The sequence below is a fragment of the Narcine bancroftii genome, chromosome 12 (genome assembly GCF_036971445.1).
Source record: "Narcine bancroftii isolate sNarBan1 chromosome 12, sNarBan1.hap1, whole genome shotgun sequence".
NCBI classification, from domain to species: Eukaryota; Metazoa; Chordata; class Chondrichthyes; order Torpediniformes; family Narcinidae; genus Narcine; species Narcine bancroftii.
Window position 1 is genome coordinate 20,679,580 of NC_091480.1, and position 26,975 is coordinate 20,706,554.

The 26,975-nt window shown below is 36.9% G+C and overlaps 1 protein-coding gene across 4 annotated transcripts in view; it reads right to left on the bottom strand.

Annotated features, from left to right (window-relative positions):
• smg1 (SMG1 nonsense mediated mRNA decay associated PI3K related kinase) overlaps window positions 1–26,975 on the bottom strand; it is a 130,024-nt gene that overhangs the window by 71,808 nt on the left and 31,241 nt on the right. For 3 of the 4 annotated variants that reach the window (XM_069906250.1, XM_069906249.1, XM_069906248.1), the window contains exons 11-27: window positions 26,438–26,662; window positions 25,173–25,274; window positions 22,164–22,433; window positions 21,888–22,018; window positions 21,344–21,505; window positions 21,109–21,227; window positions 20,939–21,026; window positions 20,710–20,811; window positions 18,565–18,705; window positions 18,222–18,421; window positions 14,409–14,605; window positions 14,158–14,322; window positions 10,576–10,730; window positions 9,601–9,749; window positions 4,871–5,072; window positions 2,124–2,233; window positions 565–709 (exon numbers count right to left, since the gene is read on the bottom strand). In XM_069906250.1, the coding sequence (XP_069762351.1) occupies window positions 565–709; window positions 2,124–2,233; window positions 4,871–5,072; window positions 9,601–9,749; window positions 10,576–10,730; window positions 14,158–14,322; window positions 14,409–14,605; window positions 18,222–18,421; window positions 18,565–18,705; window positions 20,710–20,811; window positions 20,939–21,026; window positions 21,109–21,227; window positions 21,344–21,505; window positions 21,888–22,018; window positions 22,164–22,433; window positions 25,173–25,274; window positions 26,438–26,662 (2,663 nt within the window). The remainder of the gene's footprint in view (window positions 1–564; window positions 710–2,123; window positions 2,234–4,870; window positions 5,073–9,600; window positions 9,750–10,575; window positions 10,731–14,157; window positions 14,323–14,408; window positions 14,606–18,221; window positions 18,422–18,564; window positions 18,706–20,709; window positions 20,812–20,938; window positions 21,027–21,108; window positions 21,228–21,343; window positions 21,506–21,887; window positions 22,019–22,163; window positions 22,434–25,172; window positions 25,275–26,437; window positions 26,663–26,975) is intronic. The other variant, XM_069906251.1, reaches the window with a different exon arrangement.

Here is a 26,975-nt window from a genome sequence, read left to right on the forward strand (position 1 = left end):
CTGTCCTTCCCACTCACACTCAATGGCTGTTGGATGTGATGGCATATCTGTCTGTAGAAATAAAATTAAGTGTTCTGCTACTGTACTGCAATGGATCTCAACTTTATTTCTCTTTGGGGTCTTTTCTCAATTTCAAAATTTGTAGATTAATTATTTTTGGTCTTTTTTCTTAACCCCATATTTATCATTTATTAGTAGTGGTCTCCTTAACTTGGCCAGCTACCCTCCTAGGGTGGGGTTTGATTATTAGTTTAGGAATTTTTTTTTCCTCTTTCATTTTTTTCCCCATTTAATAACATGGCTTCATATGGACTTTGTTCATGGTTATTTGATATTTGTAACTCGATATTAATTTACTTTATTATTATTATTACCTTATGTTAAAACCAATGAAAAGATTGAAAAAGGATTTGCAAGCCTACTGAGAGTACATTCCTTAAAAAAAATTGCATTTGTGGCATTTTTAAATCAACTAGCTCTATGGAACATCATGAAGTAGAACAGTGCAAGATCCCCGTGACAAGAATTTGAGAATAGTTGCAAAGAGTCATCCAATGTGCTTACTCTGTGCTATTCAACTTTTTTTCCTGTTCTGTTTGTTCAATAGTTGAAGAAAAACACACTGCACTTCTCAGGAGTTGAACCTCAATAGCTTTCTGAAGTTCCCTTGGGTCAGGACTCATTACATTTGGAAGCAGCTTCTTCATGTCTATAAAAAAAAATGTTTAAAATTTATTACATTTTTTTTAGCTCAAGGAATAACAGATCAGACTAGAGATAAGATGCATGCACCCATGTATCAATCATTCATTTGGAGATATAGAAAATAAAATAAAAATGTTAGAAGCAGCTTTCAGATATCCTCAGTACACAGGAAGTAGAATCCAGAAAATTAACATTCAATGATACTCTTTCTTGCTAACAGTAGATAATCATGAAAAATTTGATAGTTGAAGGAAACTATAGCAAATAAAGTTAAATGTAAAGGCTGTGGGTTTCACAAAGAAAAAAAAATTAAGAATGGCAAGCAACATGGAAAAGAATTAGTGAAATTTTGCTGCATTTAAATTCAGGATGGTTATCCAGTAATTTAAAAAATATACAATTGTTCTCTAATTTGTACACAAAAAGTGAAATACCCATCAGCTGGATAGAAAATTAAGTGATTTTAAAACTTGGGGAAATTATTAAACTTCTTGATTCCTATCTATTCAAGTGCAGACTTTGTTTCGTAAAAAGGTAGTCACAAGGTAGAAATGGCAGCCACGTCCCAAATTATTAGATTAAAAGAATATATTAAAAGATGCTTCGTTTTTTTTTTTAAAAACTGGCCAAACCCAGTCAGGAGTATAGTGTTCAGATTTGGGCATTGAACCCCAGCTGGGTATGGCGCGTATGTTAGTGATCAAAAAAGTTAATCAAGGGGACCTGTTGAAGACAGGATTGTTATAACTTACATTAAACAAGCTGAATGGTGAGTACAGCAATTAAAATCCAAAGAAGCCTGATAGATGTTGCACATTTCCAGATGTGAAATCAATAGTTTGATAGATAACTTTGAAGAAAATGGAAAAGATGAGTAAACCATAAACTAAATTAATGGTTAAAGATGGTAAAATTAAAGATGAGTAAACCATAATCTAAATTAATGGTTATAGATGGTTAAAGATGAGTAAACCATAAACTAAATTAATGGTTAAAGATGGTAAAATTAAAGATGAGTAAACCATAATCTAAATTAATGGTTATAGATGGTTAAAGGAGTAAACCATAATCTAAATTAATGGTTATAGATGGTTAAAGAGGAGTAAACCATAATCTAAATTAATGGTTATAGATGGTTAAAGATGAGTAAACCATAATCTAAATTAATGGTTAAAGATGGTAAAATTAAAGATGAGTAAACCATAATCTAAATTAATGGTGAAAGATGGTTAAATTAAAGATGAGTAAACCATAATCTAAATTAATGGTGAAAGATGGTTAAATTAAAGATGAGTAAACCATAATCTAAATTAATTGAAGAACAGGATTAAGAAATTTGTATGTCATGAATGATGCTTTATATCCAAATTTGGGGAAAGCGCCCAAAATCATAGCTGAAAGTAATTATTCTGACATACCCAACTTTTCTTTAGCAGCTCCATTTATAAAATTAATATCCTCTCCAGGTAATAATTCCAACTGTTCCTGACATGCAGAAAAATCGCCACACTCAAAACTACTAAGAGCTCTGAAACAAAAATGACCAAGGCATTAAATTAGATTCATCTCAGCTTCTTAGGACTGTGTACTGACATTCAGTCTTACTGGACTTCAAGGCACAAGCATGCAACTTTTAGTATTAGAATCAGAATTTATTGTCATGAACAAGTCACAAAATTCGTTTTATGGCAGCATCACAGGGCAAACATTTATGTAGACCACCTTACAAAAAGTGCATAAAAAGTCAAAGTAAGGCAGTGTCTCTAACTCAATAATTATTCAGGAATCTGATGGCAGTGGGGAAGAAGCTGTCCTTGTTCCGCTGAGTGTTCATCTTTAGGCTTCTGTACCTTTTTCCCTGATGGTAGCACAGTGAAGAGGGCATAGCCTAGGCGGCAGGGGTCCTTGAGGATAAAGACTGCTTTCTTAAGAAACTGCCTTGACATCTTATAACAATGTTACACTTTAACAATCTAGCAAAACATCACAACACTTCAAAATTTAACACCAAACCACAAAAAGATTTCTGAGCAGCTGCTTAAGTGACTGGTTCCAAGAAGCACCTTGCAGAGAAGGAAAGAGGTAGCCAAATGAGGAGGGATTTTAATCACGTCTTTGCAGCTGAATACATATGGTGTTTACATTCAGTCTTTGTATTCAGATAATAAAATACTTATTCAGGTATTTCTGTGACAAAAAATACCTGTCAGCTTCTCTCTCACTCTCTCTATAGGACAGAAAAAAAATAAGCTACCATTTTAAACCCTCAAATTTTAAGAGCTTTTTTACCTTGGTGTATGATTCAATGAGCACCACCTCAAGCTCAGAAATTCTAGCCCACAGTCATTTTAAAAACCCACATATTCCAACAGCAAAGTTACTGCACTTAAGGTCCATGCTCTACCATCAAATACACCAGAGATGTTCCATTATAGTAAAAGCACAGTCGCCCTATTGTTAAAAAGCAAAATTCAACTTAAATCTAAAACAACCCAATCAGCTAATCCCACTCTACAACAAAAAGATGAAACGGACTCTGTAATAGCATCAGGCTACTTCTACTAACCAGTGCTCAAATTGGATTTTGCCATATACTGTACCAGGTTTGCCCGACCAAACAGCAAAAGGAAACATGAATGGTAATGAACTGAGAAACTGCCAGCAAAGCAACAAAGAAATCCAGCAGTGCATTCACTTGGGATTTTTTATTTTTTTTTAGTATTGTGCCAGAGAGGCTGAATGGTTGGATGGTGGCAGAAATATTTCCAGTGGATGACAATGTATTTGGCACAAAGAAACAACTCTGGCAAGTTGTTGCACTAGGGCTTGGAATTTCAGGGACTGAATGTTTGGTCTTCAGCCAATGCCTTTGCATCAGCATTTCTAAACCCTGGAGTTCTGTCTCCTGGAACTCCTCACCTTCTTCAGCACTAAGAAGGTTTCTTCACCATTCTGATTATAGTAATACAAAGATCAATTACCACATTAAAGGTAAATTAGGGCTGAGCATTTAATAAGAGGCCCATATCAGTGACAACCACAAATGAATAAATTTGGAAAACAGACTCAAAACATTACAAGTCTATAAGAGCAGGATAGGATTACTGGTAACTAAAAAGCATTATCAACTACCAGTTCACTTTGGAAATATCGATTGGCTACCTCAAGCCATACAATGCTGGTCGATCTCATCTTCAGCTGTGCCCTCAAAGGCTCTTCCAAATGCCAGAAGCAGCTCATCCCAATTCACATTTCTTTAAATGATGCAGGAAAACCCCACACAGCATTTGGGGTAGGCTATTTATTGACACATCTTGCTGCATATAATGACATTACATATACAAATTACATTTTTCAACAGAAGATTCACCTTCCCTGATATTTAATATTTTCTCCAAATGCATCAAATCTTAGGCGAGCATACAGAGAAAGTCGAGCTAACACCACTAACTGAAACAGCCACACATATTTCACAGGCCCAATGGGACAGAAGCTGGGTATCCTGTGGTATGTCGGGGTCCTATTCATGATTAATAGTGCAAAACTGCACCAAAGCATGATCTTGGACAGTTGTTTACAGCATTCTGATGTACAATAGCAGTGGGGTGCAACTGTCAACTTCATTAGTTGACCCCCACCACCATAGCATGTCAGTAACTGCACAATGCAGGAGAGAGCTTGCCACATTTCTCCAGCAGCATCCAACAAACCAATGACCTCTTCACCTGAGTGTTCAAGAACACTAATCTCTCTGGGACACACCCCAAACTTGGACAGATGCTGCTCATTCCTAGAATTAAAAACTGAATTAAAATCCTGAAACTTAAAATCATCAAGAACCTGCCATCGCGTTTCAAATTGGTGGCAAGCACCACTTTCTCAAGCCCAGCACCAGTTGGCCAGCAAACAACAGTAATAGGTAAGTGAATATATAAAAGGCTCCCAACGATAGAAATGAATATTCTGGAATGCTAGCATATTTTCCTCCACATGACAATGGCTCAAGGTAACCAAAATTAGAAAGGAATTTAAAATAGCATATCTACCAGACACCAAGTTATAATTGTAATATTCTTCCAAGAAAACTTGCCAGCCTAAACAAATATATGTTTGATTCTGACAAGATGCTTGTACAATTTGGGCATTACAATACAAATATTCTAACCTGACATAGTTCAAATCAGCCTTCAGGTGAATAGATGATCCATTAGTGGTCTTCTTCAAAGCTGACATACCATTTTGCCATTCTTCCACAGCTGGCCAGTCAGCTAATGAAATGTAACACTCACAAACTTTGTTTGCCAAATAATTCACCACTTCAGGGGAAGTATCACTTTGCTTTGTAAGAACCGTCTTCTTGCTTTCAGCTGTTTAAAAAAGAAAACTCTATTAATGATGATGCAAAGAAGCAGCAATGTTTCAAGTCCAATCCTTCACTTGCATCTGTCTCTCAACCCAAAACTATCAGTAAAGTTAAGAACTAAGCTTTCCAAATTCATGCAAAAAAAAAAATAGAATTTAATTGATTCAATTCTCATGATAACAAAAAAGTGTTTCTGGCTGAATCCTAACAATGAATGATCAGTTTTGGTTCATTTAAGCTGAGGCAAGCCATGCTTTTCTGGTGTTGATGCTATGCCATTGCTCATCAAAAGGAGGTGTAAGGCACTCCTTCCATCTGATAGCCTACAGATAACCCCTTGGCAAGGTGTAATACCTGTTTAGCCTCCCAATCAGGGTCATGTGAAACCATGGATTGAAGATGGTTTTTTACAAGCAGATTCTATGAATTGGAATTTATGGTTGTAAAACTAAAAACACTGGACAGATGAATCTGAAGATCGTTGACCAGGGTCATTGACTGCATTGTGCAATGAAGATCCAATGAAGATCCATTATGGACACTGCAACTGAAAAAGGCAAAGGGAAACCCCTCACTATTTTTCCCTTATATTATCATGAACTCATCAACTACGGTCTCAGCTCAAAGATGGAGCCTTCACCATAGGAGAGGCAACAATTACAATTTTGAGGGTCAGAGATCGAGACAGATGGGAGAGACAGGATCTCCTACGCCAAACAGCAAGGTACTTGAATGATGAAACCATGCTTTAGGTCGGGTCAGATTACACTTTGGCACTGCATTTAGCCTTAAAACCCCATAAACTAATTCATAAACTCTGTATAGATCTTTTAATATTATGGCGTAGGATTAAAATATCTATGCAGAATCTATGATTTAAAGCAATAAGTTACAAAGAACAAAGAAAGTCTTCACTTTTGAGACAGGGCAAAAAAATAACACTTTGTGTAGCACTGTTTTTTTTTAAAAATAAGAAATATTCAAATTCTGATGCTGGCTCCTTATCTATTGAGCTAGGAGTTGTCAGCAATATGGGATACGCAAAGGGGCTAAATATCCAGGTAGGGTATCTCAACTGAAATATAACCATATAACCTTTTACAGCACGGAAACAGGCCATGTCAGCCCTTCAAGTCCGTACTGGTTCACTTGAACAACTCCATTAGCTCCTCCGCAAACTCCTGAGGAAGTAGAGGTCTGACAATGAATCTGAAATCTGAGTCTGATTTGTGACCACCGTCTCATGAAGATAATGAGTTGACTATCATACACCTTTTACTCTAAAAGTAAATTTAACAATACTTCCACAAATACAAGTGGGTAGCAATAATGAATTAAAATTTAAAAAACTGAAGATGTTGGAAATCAGGAAACAAAACGTCAGAATCACTCAGCAGCTGGGGAGTATCTGTGGAAAGAGAATCAGTTAACGATACAGGTCAAAGACCCCTTGCCTAAACAGTAACAAGCTCATTTTTGCAGTATCTTAGATATATGCCAGAATTTTCTGTTCAAAATAAAAGCACCATTTGCTACATAAAGGCACTGTTTGACCTGCTGAGTTTCTCCACCATGTGTTTTTTTCCCACTTAACCACAGTGTCAACAGAATCCTGTGTTTTACCTCGTGTACCAAAGCAGAATGGCAGGAAGATTGATCATCAAAGTAACAGCAGAAGCAAATAAAGGAAGGCACAAATTCAAATTAATCTTAAATTAGCGATAGAGTCTTTTCAATTCTGTTACACAGGATAGAATGGTTTTCTAAAACCATCAAATTTAATATTGAATCTCAAGGACTTCCACGTGTTTAAATGAAAGATAAGATGGTGCTCCTTAAGGTTATATTAGACATCATTGGAACGTCAAAGTCAGACAGCAGAGTGGGAATGGGATGGAGTATTAAAGCAAAAGGTGACTTGAAGCTCAGGGTCACTATGTAGAGCCAAGTAAGGTGTTCTACAACATGCTCACCCAGTCTAAGTTTCTTCCCTTCAATGCAGGTCTAAGAATGCTTAAACTGGTGGGGAAGCACCAAAGATAGCATAAATTTCTTTGAATCTCTCTAACATGGGAAGTCAAGCCCAGTAGTAGAGTGAGCCTGCTTTCCCTCCCTTGGCAGAATAGGTGGATCCTGCGTTGGAAAAAGTCAGTCATCTTTAATCTCTCCCTGGTAAAAGCAGAATTTCCTACCTGAGTCCACTATCTCAGAACCAAAGAAAACCAAAATAACATGCTCAAATGATTATCGTCCAGTGTCTCTGATATCCTGGTAAACTGTTTCATTTCTTTCTTTTTTAAATATGTTTATTGAGTTTAACACAAAATGAAGGAAAGGACATAAATTATCTTGTATACATGTAAGCACAAAAAAAACAAGGAAAAAAATTGATGGAACCACATTGGTGATTCCTAGATCAACATAGAAACTAACGATTTAAACCCATGTTTGCCAAGTTAGACTAAATAAAAACAAATATAAAAGAAAAAAAAACCTAAAAATGTCTAATCTACCCCTCCCTCTAATCAAGATTACCTTTTGTATCTATAAAAAAGGAAATTGTGGATCCAATGGTGACCCCCTCGACATCAGACAAAGAATCTCCATTACCTCAAAAATTATTAAATCTTCCAATCATGGTAATATTCCATGAATAGGCCACATATCTTTAGAAATTGAAACTTTCTATCTTTAATATTGGTGAACTGTTTTTAAAAGCCCATATTAACTCCAGAGACTCCCAAATAGTCTTGCTCCACAACAATTTGCCTACCTTTGCAACAGGTCCATGGCTGATGCCATCTCCCTGGTCTTGCATTTTACCTTGAAACATGGATAACACATACACTCAGATCTGACACTTACTGACCACAGTTCTGCCTTCAACACCATAGTTCCAAACAAACATCTTCAAACTCAGAAATAAGTATCAGTACCCCACTCTACGACAGGATCCTTGATTTCCTGACCTGTAAAACACCAGCAGGGAAGATTTCTGACAACACTTCCTCCTTAACACCAGTGCCCTGCAAGGTTGCATATTCAGCCCCTTACTACACTCCCTACACATTTATGCCTGTGAACAAACACCGCACCAACTCGACTACAAACCTGCAGATTACACCAGCATCTTAGGCCAGATCTCAAATGACATGATAAAAAGGTTAATTAAAGTGGCATACTGTCAGGAATAACAACCTCTCCGCTAAAGTCAGAAAAATGAAGGAGTTTCATTTTCAACAAATCATCTTTGTATGTAATTAATGATGCAAAACTGAAAATGGTGGACAGCTTCAAGTTCTTTGGGGGAGAGTATCACCAACCATCTGTCCTGGTTCAACTGTGTTGAGGTTACAACCAAAAAAAGCACAGACTACCTTTTGAGAAGCCCAAGGACATTCAGCATGTGCATGAGGTATCTTACCAATTATAGATACACCATAGAAAGTATCTTGGCCAGATGCATCACAGTTTAGTATTGGAGCTGCTATGCTCAAGGCTACAAGAAAATGTTAATATGCAAACAAACCTTTCCTCTATCAATTCCAACTACACCTCCCTCTGCCTCAGGAAAGCCGCTAACATTAAGTGTCCATCCTGCCTAGGTCATTCTCTCTTCTCTCCCCTTCCATCACGCTGATTAAGAAAAACAGGAACCTCTTGATTTGAGAATACTTTCCTGTCGAAACCACTCAAATAGAGGGTTCATTGGCGAAAGATTTCTGCATGCAGTTTTGACTGTATTTTCTTGATATCCAGCACTATACTTTTCTAATTTTCTCCACATCATGCACTGCTCGACTGATTGCAACACAACTCCCTCCACGTGTGATTATTGCAGTTCCAGCTGTATGAGATTAGGCTTCTTTCTGCATCTTGGTAAACGGGAAAACTAACAATTCAATCATTTCAGAATGCTGGAAACAAACAATCCTCAACATAGAATGTCAAAGAAATTAAATAAAAACAGCGAAAGGCCAGAAGTAGCGCTCTAACCTCAGGACACCCAGACTTATTAAAAAATTATGAACTTATATAGCACCTTTTCACAAACACAAGTAACCACTAAACATCTTAATAGCCCTTCTTTTTTTTTAATTTCCAGAAGGACATTTCTCTTGCCCATGAATTACAAATCATCTCTTGCATTGGCCACATTCAGATTTTTTTTTAAATAGCAAATGGTCAACCAGCCCAAATTTTAAATTTGACATACAACTTAGTAACAGGCCCTTTCAGTCATGAGCCCATTCCACCAAGTTATATCCCATTGACCTACATTTTGAACAGTGGGTGGAAACCAGAGTATCCGGAGTAAACCCACACAGAATGTGTGGGGAGAATGTACAAACTCCTTAAAGACAGCACTGGATTCAAACCCTGGTCTCTGGCACTCTAACAGCGTTGTGGTAACCACTACTAAGTTATGTCACTTCAGCTCAGCACGAGAACACTGTATGAACATCAGCACCAGCTATTTCACTTTGCAGTAAAAGGTAATTATTATGCACAGACAAATCATTCATACTCACCATTCCCTGCATGCTTTGGGCTAGCAAAATTACTACCACTACTGCTGTTAGATACTTTGAGAAAGGATTTGCCAAGGCCTTTTGGGGAGCAATCTATCCCAGTCATTGCACACAGCTGTTCCTGGTGTTCAATTGCTGCCTTTTCAAATCTGGAGCAATAAACAGAATGCAGAACTAAGAAAGAATTTTCAGTTTTAAATGGAATTTCAAAGAGAATTCTGCATAAAGTACTGAATTATCCCAAGCAGAGCAATATTACTGGAAAAGCAAAAGGTACATCCGAAATCCACATGACATTCATGTTAGCTCTTTCAAATGAAAAGATAGCTTATCTACATGTGGCAATGAAACAGCAGATGAGTCGCCTTCTTTCTCGTCGCATACAGCCTTTACATTCATTATGCAAGGAACACAAGACACCTCTATGATTCTAACAAGTAACACTGCTGTTTAAGTGTATAAAAATTGTAGAAATTATTCAACTTTGGCCAAAGACACAAAGATTTTGATATTAAAGAAGTTCAACAATTCTATTTTGCATCAGCAGTGTGGCAAAAGTGAAATGGCAATTAGTTTTTACACTGCAAACCTCCCTCCCAATTCCTCCCAATACTTACTGAATACACTATAGTGCAACTTTGTGTACTTTGATTAATCTACTTTAATAATGACCTCTACTTGGCTGAAAGGCTTTGCTCATGACTCATTCAGCCCATTAATTCCAAAACTGCATCTCAGCTTCCTTATCTCAAGATTTGGTCATTTTTCCAAAATACCGAAGGCTTTCAAATTTGACTCACTGAAGTACCTTTCATTCTATAGCAATAGGAAAAATTAGATTTGTGTAAATTTAAATTACTGATCCAAAGAGTGATCCTCAGCTCGACAGGATAATTATACTGAGGTCTGGTGTTAGGAAGAATGTCTATTCAAACTAAGCCAGATAAAGTAGTTTTCAAGTTGCACAACTTGTACCTTCCTTCAGCCTGCTGTGCCACAGTGTTTATCCACAGGAGATTCTTTGCCAGGATTGCAGAAGACCAGACAGCCATTCCCTGTATCGCTTCTGGACAATTCAGTTCACAGAGTGCTTCAACGACCATCATAATTGTTACCTCAATTTCATTTCCCTTAAAAGTTGATCATAATAGTTTTACATTAAATACAGAAAATACAGAGAAAATTATAATTTTCTTGAAATGGAAACTATCGTATTAAAATATTTTTTAAAAAATTTAGCATTTTAGTTTGAGAACGAAAACACTGATAAAATGATTAATGTAATAAGTTTCAGGATCTCCAAATTAGGAATAGATCCCCGAATTTGAAATTTTATTACCATGAAATTGCAAGAAAGTGACTGCAGAAATAGTGTTTGATACTGACGAATGTTGTGGGATATTTGATAGCCAGCAGTTTTTTTTAAAATGTTGTTTTAAAGGAGTTTTCTGGACAGGAAAAAATAATTGGTTAATTTTCTATTTCATTCAATTTTGTAACCATAAATGATATGTATAAATTTACCAGGGGACACGACTAATCCAGAACTATGTCTGCTGCAATGCCCAAGGTTGAAATCCAAAGTTTTTTCCTGATATTAAAATGAATTTATTTGAAAACCAACAACTGTGATGGCAGGATTTGCAGATGTTATGCCTGCATCAAATACAAACTCTTCATTGAATGGTGAAAGTTATAAATTGAATTGTACAATTCTTAATGAGGCTTGAATTTTGTTTGTGGTTTATGCTCCATTTGTTGAAGATATAGATTTCGTTGTAGATGTGTTTTTATTATTTGGATATCTGAATTTTAACGTAATGATTGGGGATATTTAAATGTGGTATTGGAGCTTTTATTGGATAACTATTCAAGAGTAAAAGGGAAAAATGGTGGAAGAGTACTAAAATTGAATTGTACAATGCTTAATGAAGTTTGAATTTTGTTTTAAGATAGTGGTTTATGTGACTAATATGATGATAGATGTGAAGTTGGTTGATATTTGGTGAAGGTTTATCTCTATAGAGAAAGTTTTTTTTCATCTTTTTTCATGCTACAATTTTTTTTAAGAATTGATTATTGTTTAAGAATTTTTGATAGATAATGTTACTAACTTTACTAATTTTTTTATATTAAGTTTGAGTTAAATATAGGTTTCATCTTAACTCCTTTTGTTAAATATATGCATTTAAGTTTGATTTAAATATGTTTTTTAAGTCTGATATCTTAGTATTAATTACTTTTCTTTTTGTTAGTATTTTAATCGGTTATGTTTTTATTTTTTTTTGTAAGTGGGTTTTTTTCTCACATATTATTAACTCTTCACTCTTTATTTTGGGGGGGAAAGGGGGGGTTGGACTAATTTGAGTTGGGTTACTAATGTGTAATAATTTTTGGGGAGGGTATAGTTTATTTAGATTACTGATACTGTATTGTAATTTTATTATTTTATTCTTAATTTTTTTTAAATGTAATCCTATATGTTATTCATGTTATAAAATCTTAAATAAAGTTTAAAAAAAAGCTCTTCATTGAAAATGATGCTAATGCATTGGTTTTGCACATAACTTGGACCATCAATGAAAATGAAAAATGTTCATGAGACCACTTCTGCCTGATGGTCATTCAAATATCCTCAACCATTCTTAATTATAGGAGGCAGACTTATTGTGTTTTAACTCAATTTGTTGGCAATGGTGTCACTTGCTTGCTTACATTATGCTGCTCCCATTGTTTGGCATAATACTGTGCCGTAGTATTACTAGGTTTGGAGCTAATTTTTTGGTACAATCTGCTACTGAACCAGTCTGTTGGAAAATGTAACATGAAGGATATGCCAGTCATGCAATTTTGCTGCAGCCCAGGGACTTAGAAATCCTCAGTTTTCAATTTCTAAAACTATCCTGAACCATTGCAACAAAAAAAAAAGGCACAGTGAGAAAATGAGACTTCATATTACAAGGGCAATAGATAACTGTATCAATTCTATCACAGAGGGCTATCTGCAGATAGGTTGGAGGGCTCAAGATTGTCCATGCTTGTTTCAATGTTCTTTCATCACCAGCTACAAGTTACTCCTCCTCTTCAAAACCTATCCAGCACAGGTCAGAATTGGCACCATTCAGATTTTCAGTGATGGAGACACAAATCCCATAGATCAAGTGCATATTATGGTTTTATTACCTTCAGTGTTTCTTCCAAATGGTACTCAGCTTTGAGAAATACTGCTTTTTTAAAAATTCAATTTGAATTTCTCCTGCATTTAAAATACTAATATTAAGAACAGGATTTTATCAACTCCAGAGACAGCATGGAATCTGGGGCCAAGATGAAGATTTCCAGCCACTCTCACTCCTGACTGTGCCACATGATGTCACCTCAGCTTCTAAATCCTCCCTAAACTAGTACAATTGCAAATAAAAATCAATGACAAGCACTGAACGCTGCAACCGACATGTATTTGACTGGAAAAATTATAGATTATCTTACCAATAGTACCACAGAAGTATGTGCCGTTTACACCACAAAGTTGTTTTTCAACCAGCTCCCAATTTTGGCACATTACATAGGATTTGGACAGAACTTTGCAGTGCAGCATTCGCATCCGTGATCTGTCCCAGGCAGTTTACCATTTGATCATTTAGACATTCAGAATTTTGATGCCGTTCAATACAATGGTTATGGTTGGCATAGCAGTTAGTGCAACCTGACGACAATGCCAATGACCTGGGTTAAAATCCGCCGCTGTTCGTAAGGAGTTTGAACATTCTCCCTGTGACCATGCCGGTTTCCTCTGAAGTTCCAAACATGAACAGGTGCGTAGGTTGATTAGTCCCATGGGTGTAATTGGGTGACATTGGCTCATGGCCCAGAAGGACCTGTTATCATACTGTATCTCTAAATTAACAACCAAATGTCTTTTAAGCCCATTTCAAAGCACAATTAAAATTTAACCATGCTGAGTGAGCATCCATGTCAAAGGACAAGGTAGGCATTAAAAAAAAACGAGTTTTTTTTTTAATGGCAATCTGACCTCCATGACTGATACCATGTTGATAATTTTAATGTTTAAATATCTTCCCACCCCCGCCCCAAAAAGTTAAATTGCCAAATGCTGGGATAAAATCTGCATACTTTTCAGGAACTTTGGTCATGTGACATGTCATTACGGTGCACTCTAGGTTTCAGGAAACGGAGATGTCCAATGTTATAAATCATTATGGACTGGGTAAGGAAGAGCCAATGGCAGTTTGAAAATTTTAGTAATGAAACCAGATAATTAATTTTGGTTTAGAGTATTAAAAAAGGCAGTGGCTACATTTTGTTATTCCTACACATCTGTTGAGGCTGAGCAATATTTTTTATTTCCTTTCCGTAAATAGGATGGTATACTCTACCACTACTATTATTCCTGTGGTTGCTTGATGGAAATGAAGTGAATAAGTTGTCCCAAAACCAAATCTTGCAAAAACATAACAGTACACCTTAAGCAATTTCATTTTTATCTATTTATCTATTCATCTATCTATTTATTTATTTATTTTTAAAAACACTTACTTGAGTTGAATTACTGTTCTTCATCTCAGTCAGCAAATCAAACCCATGCCTGATCGTCACGGCTGGTTGTCCAGCCAGTAAACCAACTCTCATTATTGCAACTCGAACTCGCGTTAACCAGTCTTGGCATGTCTGCCGATTTGTGTAGAAAAAGGTCCGAATAACCTGAAATAGACATGAATGATACATTATTTTAAATCACACACTTCGCCAACATATATAAAAACGCATCAACTGAAAACGATTCTGACCTTTGGAGGTGCCATAAGTGCATTAGCACATCCTTCATAGGCATTGTACATCAACTTTTCAAGATTCTCCAAAAACTGAAGTAGAAGAACAAGTCTCAATTGGTTGTTAGTGTGCCCATCATCATTATCAGCTGTTGTCCACTGACAAATATCTTGATCAGGGTTCAGAGTATGTGCAGCCAGACTCCGAATAATACCTGGAATTTTAAAAGCCAAAGTTCAATTATTAATGATAAACAGGCAGATAACGGAGATGTGATTGCTTAATTGTAAATTCCACATAAATGATCCAATAGATTCAAGATTCCTTTATCATCATGTAATAAAACAGGTGTAACATTACACAAAATTTGCTTTCGCCTGTAATTATCGTGCTATTTCAAACAAATTAGATTCCCATTTGGTAACTTTTCAGTTATTTGAGCAGCCCACATGTTGTAGTTAGACAGTGATTATAGAGTACAGCATGGAAACGGGCCCCTCCACCACCCAAACTAGTCCCATTTGCCTGCATTCAGACCATAATCCCTCTAAAAATTTCTCCCCATGTATTGTACAAATCCCCTCTGAATGTTACAATTGTCCATGCTTCTTCCAATTTCTCTGGAGGCTCATTCCATGTTCCCACCACCCTGTGTGAAAAGGAAGTGATTAATATAGATATCAAGCAGTGGATCCAGCATCAATCCCTGCGGAACACTATCAGTCATAGACCTCCAACCCAAGTAACTATCCTCCTCTACCAGCCTCTGACCTACCTTCGTCAATTCAGTCACAAATTGGCCATCTCCAATGCAATCTGACCTTCCAGACTAGCCAACCATTCGGGATATTGTCAAAGACTTTACTAAAGTCCACATTAATAAGATTAAAGCCGAGTTGAGGGAGGTGGGTGGGCGTCTAGGCAGGGGGCGCCCGGCAAAAAAAAAAATAAAAAAAAAAAGATTAAAGCCCCACATTTATCTATTGACACATTTAGATTGAGGCGAGGTCAGATGAAATAATAGCAACAGGCCAGCAGCTGCTTCATAATTCAAGAAAATTATGGGAGATCACTTTCCTGCCCATTCTCCCAACCCCTAGACTTCCCTGCAGTCCCTTTCAGCCTCTAATACACCTTTGGCAGATCGCTAATTCTAAAGCTATACAACCCTCACATTTCTCATTGCAGTCCAATATGTTGCTCAGAAGCTTGACCAGTACGACTTAAACTCAAACAGTTTGACATTCTCAAATGAGCAGAAACATCCTCTCAGCATTTACCCTGTCAAACCTACTCAATCTATTTCCGTACGTTAACTTCTAAACTCTAATAATCATAAGGCCCACCCTGTTTAATCACGTCTCCTATGACAACCTATTCTTCCCGGAATGAACATTATGAATTGTCTCCAGATATCCTCTTATGAAAACAAAAAATGTTGTTCCACCACTTAGTTGCACTAAGACATCCTCTAACTTGTTTTATTTCAATTTTTTTTTGCAATAAGACAAATATTCTGTTCACCTTCATAATGACCCACCGTAATTGCATACTAACGGGTTTCATTTACAAGAGCACTTGAACAGATAGCTCTGATAACAGCATTCTGTGGTCTCTGCATTTGAACGATATTCTGCTTTCCCTTTCCTCACATATACTCCACTTGCCAAATTCTTGACACTTCAGTAAACCCACATATTCTCCTTAACTCACTTCCCCTGCTAGCACTGACAAATGTGTCTAATTCCTTAGCTCCTTCTGCATGGTCATCAATACAGACAAAAATTTCAGGGATGCTGAAATCCAGAGTCATTGCCTATTTGCAAATAGTGGAGGCCTCAAGTGATAGCTGATCTGAAAATGGGCCACTTACCCTAACTGTGTTTTGCTGGCCAATCGTCCATGTATGCTAACACACTGAGTCTTGTGCAGCAATCTTACCTTTTTGGAAATCCAGAAAGATCATCCTACTGTTCCCGCTTTAGACACCCTGCACATCAGATCTTTAAAAGACCAATACTTGTCAACACTCAGTTGTTAATTCTGCTTCTTTAGTCGCAGATTCAGTATTTTCCCCCAATGGCTGTTGATGGGCTCATTACTCTATAGATTTATACATGCAATGTTCCTTTTCGAATGGAGGTCTAACATTTTGTGGTTTTCCAATTTCATAAAAACTTTCTGGAACATTAATTTCATTGGCTGGGAAATTTTCAATATCTCTCTTTGTGCAGCAATTTCTTTTAAGACCCTTAAAAACAAGGGATTCGTCAGCCTTTCATTGAATAGCCTAGTACTTCGTTTACTTTAGTGTTTTTTTTAAAAAAAGAGCGTTTGGATTTTTATCATTCAGACAAAATATTGTGCAAGTTCTCTGCTATTTCTTTTCCCTCTTACTTCCCCACTCACACCCTTATAGCAACGTGGACACTCCAATATATTTGTACTAGTTTAGTTTCAACTAATTTCATCCACATTATCCTTGCTTTTTTTTTTATAAAAACTTTTTCTAATCTCTTTAGCTAGTTGGCTAGTCTCATGAGCTTTCCAATGCTCATGCCATCTCTCAATACCCTTTCCTTCAAATAAAGGCCTCCTAACTTTTCATTAGCTACAGAAATCAACCATCTTTGCTTAGCTATTTGAGAATTGGACTGTCAAGAACTGTGAACTAGTTCTTTATCTGCCATTTTATTTTCCTTGATCCACTGTAACCAACACTCATTTCCTAAATTACCTTATTAAACTGAAGCCTTCAGTTTCGAATAAAGTTTCTCCCTTTCATTTCCTGAACTCCCCTCAGGGCAACATTTGTGAATTAATGTTGTACATTTGACAAATTTCAAGTTACTTAACAATTTGTATCTTTCTCGAAGCCTCTCTGGCCATAGTGTAGCCTCTGGTAGCTATCCAAAAGGCTGTTCCCACCAATTAAATGATCTCTTCCCCTTGTAATTTCTTCCCTCCATTTCCACGAGGCAGCATATAAACCTTCCAGCCCTTCCAATCCATGTCATCAGCTACCCATTTACGCTGATCCCAAATTAAATTCTATTTCACACACACTCTTATCAACTTTCCCAGATTTTCACACCAGTTTTCAATTAACCGACCAAAGTACAACACCTTGCACGTCGAGTTAAATTCAACTGCCATTTCTTGGTCCACTTCCCCAATTCTTTGAGAAGTCTGAGGAAACGAGAGCACTCTCGGAAACCCATGTGGTCCAAGGCAGATATGCACACTCCACACAGGAAAGGTCAGGATTGAACCTGGATCTCCAGGGTTGAGTAGCTGTGAGCTGAAGCTCTACTAGTTTTGTCACAGGGCTAATTACTCACTACTGTACGAATCTCATTCTTCATAGAAGTGTTACTCCAGCTCTTCTATTCATTCTTCCAACATATTAAATGTCTCTCGATGGATTTGCCAGCCTTGGTCACCTTGCAACCACAAATGCATTTACAGCAGTGTTGTCCATGAGATCATACCCATGTATTTCTATTTGTACCATTAAGTCAAACATCTTGTGCCTATTTCCCATGCTTCAGAGGCCTTTTAATTTGGTTTGCTACTATCCCATTATCCCCACACCCCACCTGAAAATGCATTCATATTTCATAGGGACTGCCACGTCTTTGAACACATTTGTAATAGTATTAAAGCCAAATGACCCGAGAAATTTTTAGGGAGTTAGTATCCTAAAAGCTGTATTTAACTGCCCATATTAACTCAACTAAATGTATTGATAGCTTACAACCAGCAGCGTTTGTACTCAAAAAAGACTGCCCATTGCAAACAAGATTGCTACATCACAAATTTATCATTACCTTCAATTGTCTGGAAGGTATCCTGCGCCCTGCCCAATGGTGTCCGTAGTTTTGAAAGTACTGTAAATTGTGCTGCTTCCCATACAGCCCACTGCCATAATACAGCCTCTGTTTTCAGCAGACTTCGAGGTATGGTCAGCTGGTCACACTTGTCTAATCTCTGACAGCTATGAAAAAGCCTCTCCAGCCAATGATCTTTGCTGAAAAGAATAAAAAAGAATTTAGCCCAGTTTTAAAGAATAGCAATCCACTGCACCGAGACAAAGTTATTTATAAATTGAAAAAGACCAATGCACAACAAATAGCACAGATTAGTGAAATTAGTTAATAAAACAAACTTTACCCAATTCTGTGACAACTTCCATACGAAATGAAACTAATAAGATCAGAGAAATCCTGAGGGTGAAATGTGTTACTTGGAGATTTGCTCATATGGCTACTTATGGCCATTGAGATTCCTTGTACCTCTGTGTGATGGTTGTTGCTGCAAAACAAAAACAAAACACCATTTTACAACCAGTAGCTGTATTTAATTCATGACAAAGAAACCAATTTTCATTAAAACTGCATAGGAGAAATCAACTGTTCCTTTTCTGAACAGATTACTGCATTGTTTTCTATCATTTTTAGTCAAAATGGCGCTGGTAACAACTAATTTGATGGCTGCCCAATGAGCACCCATTGTATCTCTGCACACATGACAATGAAAACTCTGCACTTAGAGAAGTTACTCTGCTCTCAAGTAAACATCTTTAAACACAAACAGTACTTTTCTTGCTTAAAATTAAAGTTAACATTTTAATTAGAAAACAAAAAAAATCAAATATTTTTATTCACCTGTTTCAAAAGGCTTTTGGTAATCTAAAATAATCATTATTACTAATAAGATTAACAATTTGCTTATTTTCCCCATAACTTTGCCTTCAGTGCTCTGCTTCTAACTCATTGTGGGAATCAGAGGTGGAGAGGGTAAGCAAATTTAAGTTCTTGGGAGTTACCATCTCGGAGGATCTTTCCTACATCAAAGACACTAATGGGATTGTGAAGAAAGCACGTCAGTGCCTCTAATTCCTCAAGAGTTTGCAGAGGTTTGGTATGATATCAGAAACCCTGGCAAATTTCTCCAGATGTGTGGTGGAAAGTGTGCTGACCAGCTCCAGCTGCATCATAGTCTGGTATGGGAGACATGAGCATAAAGCCCTGCAAAAGGTCATTGACACAGCCCAGGACATCACAGGCAAAACCCTCCCCATAATCGAGAAAATCAACAGAGAACACTCCCATTGGAGAGCAGCAGCAATCATCAATGACCCACATCACCCGCAGAGGCTTTGTTCTCGCTGCTGCCCTCAGAAGAGGTATAGGTGCCACAAGTCTTGCACCACCAGGTTCAGGAACAGCTGCTACCCCTCCACCATACGACTCCTCAATGACAAACTCAATCAGGGACTCATTTAAGTGCTCTTACTTGACCACTTTGTTGATTTTTTTTATTCTCTCTGTAATGCACAGTTGGTTTCTTTACATTCATTACCTGTGTACAGGTCTTTTTTTGTTTACATGTATACGCTGTGTGCAGTTTTTTTTTGCACTATCACTAAATGGTAATTTTGCCTCATCCACAGAAAAAGAACCTCAAGGTCGTATGTGATGTCATGTGTGTATTTTGACAATGAATTTGAATTGGAGCTAAACAAGGAGGAACAGGAATCAAGTTAAACAGGCTGAAGCTGAGTATTAGTGCTCAAGAAAATGCATTCATGGGTCAGGTTAGAACTTGTGAAGAGAATTTGATATACCAGAGTTGAGATATTTTACATTGAATTTTGCATATCAATCTGTCAACAACTCTCATTAGACAATCTAAACATGTTAGGTGCTGAACATTTCCAACATTTGGTTTGTAATCCAAATATCTATATTTTTCTTGTAATTTCAGTGAAATTCTCCCACTCCTAACACCTCTAGCCCAACCTGGTTCCTTATCCCAGACCATCTTCACTTGCTTTGCAGTATCAATGTTGTTACATAATCCTTCTGGATTTCCAATTCATTCGACCTTAACTTTTATTTATTAATCCACTTCATCACACCCCAAAATGTGTTGGGTCTAATCTGCTAGTTTTGATCAAAATTTATGAAGCCAAAATTGATTTACAAAGATGCAGCTGACCCGAAAAATCTCCAGCACATTTTCATCTTAAAATCTGGTAGAAGATTTTCTTCACCAATTGGTATATTGCTGGGTTGGTTAAAAATCCTGACAATTACATAGACAATACAAACATGCATCTGAAAAACTAAGGTACAAAATCCTTATTGCAATTCCATCGTCAAATAAATAAATAACAAGCAAATCCAATTAAAAATTTTACTGATTTAATTTGGACTGGAAGATTATGTAAACAGTTTAAAAAATTTTGTATATTGGTTACATTTAAAAACAGTAAATGATAACTTTAATATTTAATGTTTAAAGTCATCATACCTTAAAGCAATGTCTAGAGGAATAGTCTTCAGTAGTTTCCCAAAAGCTTGCCTAACACGAACTCCACAATGGACCAATTGCACACGGCAAACATCAACACATCTATGAACAAAATCAATGTTCACTTTAAATTTCAAACTTCATATTTGTTTTCTAAATAATATGCTGAAAGAATTTTAAATACCAATGTGCAAATATTGTGGGAGAGAAAAGAAATCAAAAAGTATACCTTTGTAAAAGGTCATTTGGCAAGGAAGTCGAAACAATTTGAAGGCTGCTGCATGCTTGTAAGCAGATAGAAACATCTTCATGAACAGCTACATTTTTAAAAAAAAACAGGGTAAGAGCTCCAACTTTTAACAAGAGGAAAAACAAGTTCCTGACTAATAAAATTCTTACCATTTGATAATAATCCTTTGCAGAACTTGTGAAAAGATGAAAGCGCAAATAAGGGAGCATAAGTTTCGGATTTCTTCATTAAAACTGTTACTTCTAATGCCCATGTCAGTAATAATTTTCTGGTGAGAAAAATAATTTTTAAGTGAAAGCTCAAGCAACTTTACTATAATTTACAAAATAGAATGAAAAATGTGCTATTAAATGTACATTTGTACATCAGAAAAAGGTGATTTACCTTGCATCACTATTCAAAACATCTTTACTGAGCAACATTCCAAGAAGATTCAGTATGATGGCAAAGTGTTTCTTTGTTGCCATAGTTACAGTACTGATGACAGCACCATCAAACAGAGAGGGTGATGATGAACTAAGACTGCTAGATATGAAGTGGTCATGCCTACAAACAAAAATGAACTGTTTTTATTTGAATTACTTTTTGCAAATGCATCAAGGTTATTTAGAAACTAATCTGCCAGTCACAAACTGAATTAAAACATTTTCATAAGCTTTGCACAATTTCAAAAAAGAATATAGCTGAACTCGGTGCTGGTCAATACTCTGGCTAGTATGTTAACCTAATGGACCCCAACCAATGTTTCAGTGTTATAACATTTCCTACCACTCACAGCATTTGGTGAATCTAATTCTCAAAAAAATCACAATGGTTTACGATTAGATAATGATGAAAAATTAAGTGGACATAGAATTCTCAATTCTGGTTAAAACGGTTTTTAAATTCAGCTGAAGGAACTTCAAAAGTTGTCAAAAGTTCGCCATACCTTGTACAATGGGAATACAGAGTGTACAGGACTCCATACTGGATGGCAGGATAATAAACTGCAAGATTGGCATGCACAACTGTGAGGTTATCACTGAGGAGGGCAAACATAGTTGGAGAAAGAGCCCACATCTGTAAAGAGAGGTCACAAAATACTGAAGATAAATTCCACTTGCACCTCAAATATACAAGTCTCAAGTTGCCAAATTTCAAAACGTGCACGTTTTCCTTTTTAGACAGTACAAAATCAACTCAACTCCCATGTGAGCATACTTACACCAATCAAGGAATTTTTTGCATTTCCAATTGTAGTCAGGGCACTCAAGTCAAATAGTATAATAAATTCTGCAATCTCTTCTTTGAATGTTATGTCCCTGAAAGCATCATGGTGTATCTCTGAACAGACCGGAGAAAGGGCCAGTTCTTGAAGGAGACTGTTCAGGGCACAAGTCATTTCCCCCAAAATCAGTTTGTAGGCAGTTTCCAAGACAGGAATATTCTTCAGACTTAGCACAGCTTGATAGACAAACTGTGCTGCAGATACAACCTGCGAAGGAATGATAAGAAGCTCCAAAACATTGTGCAACTATTTATCTTTTTTTAAAAATAATATTTGCTTTGAAAGCATTTCACCAAATCATACAAGTAAAAATTCCAAGTTAACAAATGGTTTTAAATTTTGGGTTTTTTTTTTAAATCTTAATTCCACATGGCATCATCTTATGTTTAAGCCTCTAGTTTGTTGCTCACTCAAATTTGATAAATTACATCAGGGCCTTCTTATTTTGCATTCAAATAACTTGCATAGAAAGCAGAGGGACACAGGGAAATGGGCCGGCTACCAAATTTACAGCAGGCATCTCAATAAAACTTTCTCCTTGAACTTTGAAAGTTAGTGTAAAACTTAGTGATTTCCATGGTATATTACCCTGTGCATTACCCACAAAATAGAAGTACAGTACATATTAAACATGACGCAAAATTAGTAATTCTCTTTAATTCCCATAACTCAGATCTTTGTGCAAGTCGCTTTCATTCTTCAATATTAATAATGGCTTCACAAAACGTTAACTGGCTTATTTAGCTTAACATGCTACTTCAGAATATTACAGCAACATACACTTACCACCTCTTCATCCCCTGGGGATGAAAATCAGTAATGTGTTTATCAAAAATAAAAGCAAGAACATCACAAGGAAGGCAAAGTAACCTGATATTCAGCATGCGATGCAGTTATTTCAGGCTTAAAACTGATCTTTCCACTGGCTCAAATGTACCAGTTCCTCATTTTAGTACATTCTTATTTTTCACCCCATAAATGACACTGCCCTAAATACCATGCCAGTATCACAGTTCCATTGAAAATGACAAAGATAGCGTAGAGGTTAGCACAACACTATTGCAGTGCCAGCGACCTTGGTTCAAATCCAGCGCTGTCTGTAAAGAGTTTGTATGTTCTCTCTGTGTCTGCATGGGATTCCTCCCACCCTTGATTGTGTCAATTGGGATATTTGAGTGATTATGGGCTCAGGGCCCAGAAGGGCCTGTTGTTATGCTCTATGTCTAAATTAAATTTCTTTTTTTTTTACTGAGCTAGCAATATCCTGATGATACTTTATGTTCTGTTGCAGCTATCCATGTGCTTCTGATGGAGTTCAGAGCAAAGATTTGCTCCGTGGTACCTAGCAGAGGAGAATGGGAAAGACTACATACACTCTAGTGGTGCAGAAGTGTTAGAAATTCAAATGGACTTGTTGAGCCAAATGGTCTCTTACATGGAGATGATAAAACTGAGTAGAAACATTGCAACCTGTTACAAAGTTTCCATATTTTCAATGACTTTTAATGGGAAACTGTTGAAGTGCTTTAAATGATTTAAAAAAAATGTTTTTAATGCTAATGTTTGTTTTAAAACAAGTCCTAAGTGGTTCGTGACTTTTAATGCCAAAAACTAATTTAATAGCTGCGAAGACTGGGGCAGGTTCTCTCATCAGCTGTCAAAGCAACTCCATGGAGGCAGCCAGCTGCCTGTACCAAAGCAAGCTTCACTACTGCACTGAGCCAAACCAAAAAATACAAGGCACCAGGCCCCCAGAAGATCATGCTGTTGATTCCTATGTAGCCAGATGACCAAAGATCAGTGATTTCAACACTATGGAAGATCTAATCACGTTGTTATCATCGGAGAAAACTGCATGAATGCTGAAAATCTGGCAAAAGAACTGAAAAATGCTGGAAATACAAGTCAGGCAGCATCTGTGGAGATAAACAGTCCATTTGCCCTCTTCTGTCTTGACCTACTTTTTCTAGTATTTTCTCTTTGTATTGGAAAACCAGATGTTTTGACTCCAGATATGATATTTAATTGAATTTAAAAGCAATTGTATAATTTCAACAAAAACACCCAAGCATGAAACTCAAAACATCCTAACAGACTGAACGAATCAAAACATTCATTTCAATCTAAAGACTCTGGCATCGCCCCTTTTAAAATTAACTTAACATCGTCAACAAAGAGACAACCATACAACTTTATCAGAATAGGAACACATTACACTGGCCAATGAAGATTTTGCTTCCTGAAAACTTCTGAGTGTATATTATGAATATGGGCTGCTGGTTATGAGTCTTTAAGAAGTATAACCTATTTTTTTTTATTTCCTGTCAAGTATACAAAATCATGAAGTGCAAAATGTCATTGAAAATTCATATTCTGCATTCGCACTGGAACATCTCTGCTGATCATGGTACAGTTCGTGATGAACATGGTTTCACCAGGACTTTACGACCATGGAAAAGCAGCACCGGGACAACTGAAATCCATCAATGCTGGCCGACTATTGTTGGACATTGTACTCAGCATCTGATGCCTCTCATGTCAAGCAAAAATCAGCAGCAAAATATTTTTAGATCAGTTGAATGAATGTCATGTGTCAACATCATTACGCGATGAAACATGCTAAATTAGTTACTTTAATGTTTCTCCAACTTCCTACGTGATACTGCAAATCTGAAATTATCTTAGTGTCGAAGTTGTCTACCCCAATTTTTTTTTCAGGAAGCAATCCTTTCGGAAAAAAAAAAATTTCTGCTTATTTCTTGCAGAAGGGCTCAGAATCAAAACATTGGTCATGTTTTCCTGTGACATCCTGTGGATGCTGAGATCCTCTAGCATTTTGGTGTTTTTATTACAATCACGGCATCTTCAGACATTTGTGCTGGAAAAAATTTGCTGCCCACTGTTATATTAAAAAAAAATACCCAATTCCTCCATCTTCAACCTTACCTCTTTTTCCCTATGAAAACGGAGCTGAAGTAGCTTTGAATCCGGTGAAAACAATTTTTCTACAAATGATGATGGCAATTTTGTATTTATTTGTTCCACAATCTGGAAAAAAAAACATTCATACAAATCAAAGCACAAGAGAATAATCGTCTTTAAAAAATAAAAACGGATCATGCATTGCAGTCTTTGCTCATTGGTAGCACTCTTGCCACCGGAATCAGAAAATTGCACATTCAAGCTCCATTTCAGATTTTTGCACAATACAATCAGACTTCTTTAAGGCTAAAGGATCCATGTTAACCATCAAATTCCTCTGCACACTAATCCATTTTACAACTTCTCCTTTGCCTCTATTTATCTAAATATTTCAATGCACGTTAATCCCTGCATCCACACCAGTCCCTCAGACAGTAAAAAGAAACTCAACCTCCTTTCCCTTACCTGAAGTCTCTGCTTTTGTTTACTGAAACCTCGGCTGAGGGGAAAAGTTTGACATTCTTAACCCTATGCTGCTCCTCAATTTTGAACAATTCAATCTCCTTCATTTCAAGGAAAGTAAACACAGTCTCTCATCTCTTCAGTATTTCCTCATACCCAAAATATTCCATGTCAGGCAACATCCTTGGTGCAGGCCCTTGGCACCTTTATCAATAAAAGTACATCCTTTCTATACTATGGCAACCAGAAATCCACAACATTCCAGCTGCAATTCAATTTTTATACAACTGCGCCATATGCCATTGGCATTCATATTCTAAGTTCTGGCTAAAGAGGATAGTTATCCAGTGTCCCTTAATGGTGATGTTGCTTTCAGCAGTCCTTGGACATGTTCTTCCCAGGGTCCAATCTTCACTGTGCTCCCAAAATGCATTATCTCACTCTTTCAGTTGGCCTAAAGTGAAGTCACTATCTTTCAGATGAAATCCCGAGTTCCAATTTGTGCTTTCGGCCCCTGTAATCTTTTCTCTTCAAAAGCAAATGATTTTTTTTTCTGTGATGCTTACCAAAATGTACACCCCACCTAATACCACAGCAAGCATATGCTCCTTGCATTCCACCCCCCCCCCCCCCCCAGAACAGAGTGAACGATTCCTGCAGTCTCTCATCAGCAGAATACACTTCAAATCACTGGCTCTGCAGAACTTCATGTCCTAAGATCGCAAAACACGCCAAAGAATTTTTCTTCAAATGATCGTTAAAGCTGTTTCTGCAAAAACAAAATCAATCATATTAACTGGTACAATATCTTAAGTCTGCAGACTCACCAGGGTTAACAGGCTTAAGACAGAGATGATATATTCGGCACCAAACATTTGACAACCTTCCAGTTGATCCAATCCATAACCAATGGTAATCTCACAATGTTTGGCCATGTCACAGTCCATGCTTCCCAACAGAACGCAGACACACTCATTTGCAGCTGTCAAAACTGCCTCAGAAAAGAAAACTTGCTTGGCTGTGCTTACACAATTCACAACTCTGAGCAGGATCTAGATTTAAAAATACACAAAATTTAAATAATGCAGTGCAGTTCAGCAAATGGATGGAGGCACATGAACCTGTTTTTAAATCATCAACTTATATAGAAACATAGGAAGTAGGAACAGGAGTGGGCCAAAAATGGCCCATCGAGCCTGCTCCACCATTCAATACGATCATGGCTGATCTAATTTATGACCTAACTCCACCTACCTGCCTTCTCCACAAATCCCCTAATTCCTCTATCATGTAAAAATTTATCTAACCAAATTTTAAATATGTTTAATGAGGCAGCCTCAACCACTTCCCTGGTTAGAGAATTCC